The following is a 3,602-nucleotide window of genomic DNA, read 5'->3' on the forward strand; positions in this document are numbered from 1 at the left end:
ATGTGTCTCTGGGTCTTCCTGTGCATGTCTGTGTGCTTGTGTGTATGTCCACATGTCTTTGTGTGTTCGTCTCTGCGGTAGGTGCTCAGCTTTGCTACTGGTTGAATCTGCAGATGAGAGAGCAGACTGTAACACCATTGCACATTGAGGACCTTGTGACTGATATAACATCTACCTTGAGGATGCCTGGGTCTGTGTTGTGCTGCATATAGAGCTCAGTCTTCAGGTCTGTGTTGTGCTGCATGACTTCTCTGGCTGCAGGATGAACTCAGAAGTTTATTGTAGCAGAGGAGCCTGCGGGCATCTCCCACTTTACACCAGAAATTACAGCACCCGTATGGCCTTGCCTTTATCTGATAGTGCAGCAGCAAGTTTTCCTCTGAACATCCTTTCTGTTTGACAGCAGAAATGATGGATATAGTTGTTTTCCTTTTAAAAAATCATATACTAAAGCAAATGACCAAAATGGACTAACCCTTCCAGGATGTACATGGCATGCTGTGTGTTGATCAGAGGCCCATCTGATGTTTCGGAACTTGGGATTCTCAGCATCTGAAGTGATGCAGCTTTATCCATACTATCCTCTCCTTTGTAGTGTTAGCTCTAATAAATAGCGTTTTGAATGATGCCGGACACAGTCTACATGTCTGTCTTATTTGGATCATAATGAACTAGCAGCTCCTGGTGTAAAACACCTGTGCATCTCCCATCTTAATGACTAATTTCACATCTACTGTCTTAGCTTATTAAAGAAAAAGAGAAGAGTGAAAAGGTAAACTATGATCCCATGAAACCTCCAGATGGTACGTCCCACATCCAGAGGAAAAATGAAAAATAAATGAAGTTTTAACCTTATTTTTAAACTGACAGGTCTCAAACCAGCTTAACACTCTAGTTTCTTTCTTAACACCCTTAACACTCAAGTTTATTTCGTTCCACAATCAACCTTTTATTTACACAAAAAGAGGCATTGTTTTCTTCTGCTCTCAATTCAAAAGCCTAAGACACAGATATGTTTACATAAACTTATCATTTTGACTTCACACATAAATGGAGCTGTCTAAGTGGTAGTTCATCTCTTACTACAGCAGAAATCTAGCTTAGAACACATAGACTGCGTTTTAGCTATTTCAACCTGTTTGATACCAGTGGAGAATAGGATTATCAGCAGAGCCATAGTTCTTTACATTCCAGATATTTTAAGTAAAGTGAGTCTCTTCAGGCCTTCAAATTAATTTTTTTCACAGAACAGAGCTGAAGAGCTCACCTGGGAAATATTTCAATCAGAGCTCACCAGAAGACTAACGTCACAGATATTTGTGGAGTGCTTCTCATTAGATCCACTGTACTCTTCTTTGATAATTTCTTCCCCTCTTCACTGTGTAATTGTATTTAGATAAGCTCCACAGAAATATTTTCACAATATCCAGAGGATGTTGAGTTTCATCTTGCCACAGGTAAACATACCTACAAAGTACAGAACTATTTCTGTACAGACAGACAGACATAGAGGATATAGTAGCATGGAATTCACTTGATTGGTATGACAAACCTACCTTAAAACGACACGAAAAATAATCTGAATAATGCCTTTAAAAAAAAAAAAGAAAACAGATGAAGTTATCTGAAGGATTGACTGGGAACTGCAAGATAAATACAATTTTTTGGTAAGTGATGGCAACTCATATTGTTCTTACAGTAATGCACACAATATCAAAGCTACTGCTAGATTTAATTTAATTCATAAGCATGACACCTATTTATATTTTTGGCTATCAGTCTTTTCAAGGCTTGTTTCACCTCTTTGTTCCTCAAGCTGTAAATCAAGGGATTCATCACTGGAGACACCAGTGTGTAAGAGAGAGAAAGCAGTTTGTTACTGCTGCTTGAATAAAAACCTTTGGGTGTCCAGTAGGTCACAATGGCAGATCCATAAAACAGAGTGACCACAACCAGATGAGATGAGCAGGTAGAGAATGTTTTTCTCTTGTTCCTAGCTGATGGCATCCTGAAGATGGTGTGGAGTATCTGGACATATGAAACAACTGTGAGTAAGAAGGGGACCATGATGAAGAGGACAGTGATTACAAAGGTGGTGATTTCATTCTTGGAGGTGTCCACACAAGCCAGCTTCAGCAGAGGTGGCAGGTCACAGAAGAAGTGATTGATTCTGTTGGGCCCACAGTAGGGAAGGGTAAAGATGAAAGTCGTCTGCCCTAAGGCCACCAGGACACCAATAAGCCAAGATACAGCTGATAGCAGGAAGCACATGTTCCAGCTCATCATGGTCATGTAGCGCAGGGGATGGCATATGGCTGCATAGCGATCATAAGCCATGGCAGCCAGCAGACAACATTCTGTGATCCCTAAGAGGGAGAAGGCATACATCTGTGTGGCACAGCCCAGAAAGGATATGCCCTTCCTTTTTGCAAGGAAGTTCACCAGCATCTTTGGGATTGTGGATGTAGTGTAGCCGATCTCCAGGAAGGACAAGTTCTTGAGGAAAAAATACATGGGGGAGTGAAGGGCAGCATCTGCCATAGTGACCGTAATGATGAGGATGTTTCCCACCAAAGTGCTGAGGTACATGAACAATACCAGACAAAAGAGAAAGCCTTGGATCTCTGGAGTGCTGGAGAAAGGTAAAAATCGGAAATAGGTGACCGCTGTGTGGTTCCGGCTGGTCATGTCCCTCAGGGTTTTTTTAACTGCAGAAATCATGACATATATTTTTTCTACTTAATCTAGAGAAATGCAAAATAGTAAATCAAATATGTATATATATTGCTGTGTAATAGGACAAGATCCTAGAAGAGTGAGTGATGTTTTACTGCTGTGTTTTGGTATTTTTAGTGCTAAAGATTTTTTAGAGGAAGGAGGGAATGTGGTTCCCTTCACATAGCTTTTGATAAGTAAGAACACCTTTTCCAAATGAGCGTACTTCACTTCTAGTCAGTGGAAAGACATGTCTTCTTCATGATGGTAGAGTATTTTACTCTTCTCGCCTTTTAGAATGACGATGGTACTCTAACACCCCACTCTTTGAAGTGGACTTTTCTCCCATTATCCAGCTGAGATCTGCTACCCTAACACCTCCTGCCAAGCAAAGTAGGCTGGTCCTTAAAACCCAGAGATGACTAATTCATTGGTAGAGCAGGTTTTTCGGCAATGAGTCCCTCTAGCTATTACTCTGTGGATGGGGTTCATTCTAGAAAAGGATGACCTAGTGAACACAGATAAGCCTATGTACACTCCACAGTAACACGCAGAAGTACTAAATTACTCTCCAGGAAAATACCTTTGTCCCAGGTGCACATCAGAAGGAGCAGTTCTTTTCAAGAATAAAAATTGTCTTGGATTTTATCTACTATTCCAATAATCCATTCACTTCATACGAATCAGATGTATCTCCCTCAAAGAAAAACCCTATGTAGGTTGCAGAAGAACAATAACATACAGAAGAAGAGAAAGCAGACTGAAGCAAAATAACATAGCTCACCTGCTGTTAGAATGCTGTGGTTAAATTTTTGAAAAGTCACCTCTAAAGCCTTGAGTATTTCAATGTGTTTATGTTCCCAGTGGAAAATAGCCTGCTGTGTATT

The 3,602-nt window shown here is 40.5% G+C and overlaps 1 protein-coding gene across 1 annotated transcript; it reads right to left on the reverse strand.

Annotated features, from left to right (window-relative positions):
* Positions 1 to 953: 953 nt before the first annotated feature.
* On the reverse strand, positions 954 to 2,688 carry LOC104335057 (olfactory receptor 10A4). Its single transcript, XM_009940746.2, has 2 exons — positions 1,774 to 2,688; positions 954 to 980 (listed from the first exon to the last, which is right to left on the reverse strand). The coding sequence occupies exons 1-2, from the start codon at positions 2,686 to 2,688 to the stop codon at positions 954 to 956; spliced, it is 942 nt and encodes a 313-aa protein (XP_009939048.2).
* Between the last annotated feature and the right edge of the window lie 914 nt (positions 2,689 to 3,602).

Source organism: Opisthocomus hoazin, chromosome 26 (genome assembly GCF_030867145.1).
Source record: "Opisthocomus hoazin isolate bOpiHoa1 chromosome 26, bOpiHoa1.hap1, whole genome shotgun sequence".
Classification (NCBI taxonomy): Eukaryota; Metazoa; Chordata; class Aves; order Opisthocomiformes; family Opisthocomidae; genus Opisthocomus; species Opisthocomus hoazin.

What these genes read in the sequence shown, in the direction of transcription:
- LOC104335057 (XM_009940746.2), bottom strand. Translation starts at nt 2,688, where the DNA reads ATGACCAGCCGGAACCACACAGCGGTCACCTATTTCCGATTTTTACCT. An exon ending in AAGCCTTGAAAAGACTGATA is followed by an intron (nt 981 to 1,773) that starts GCCAAAAATATA and finishes AATTGAGAGCAG; the next exon opens with AAGAAAACAATGCCTCTTTT.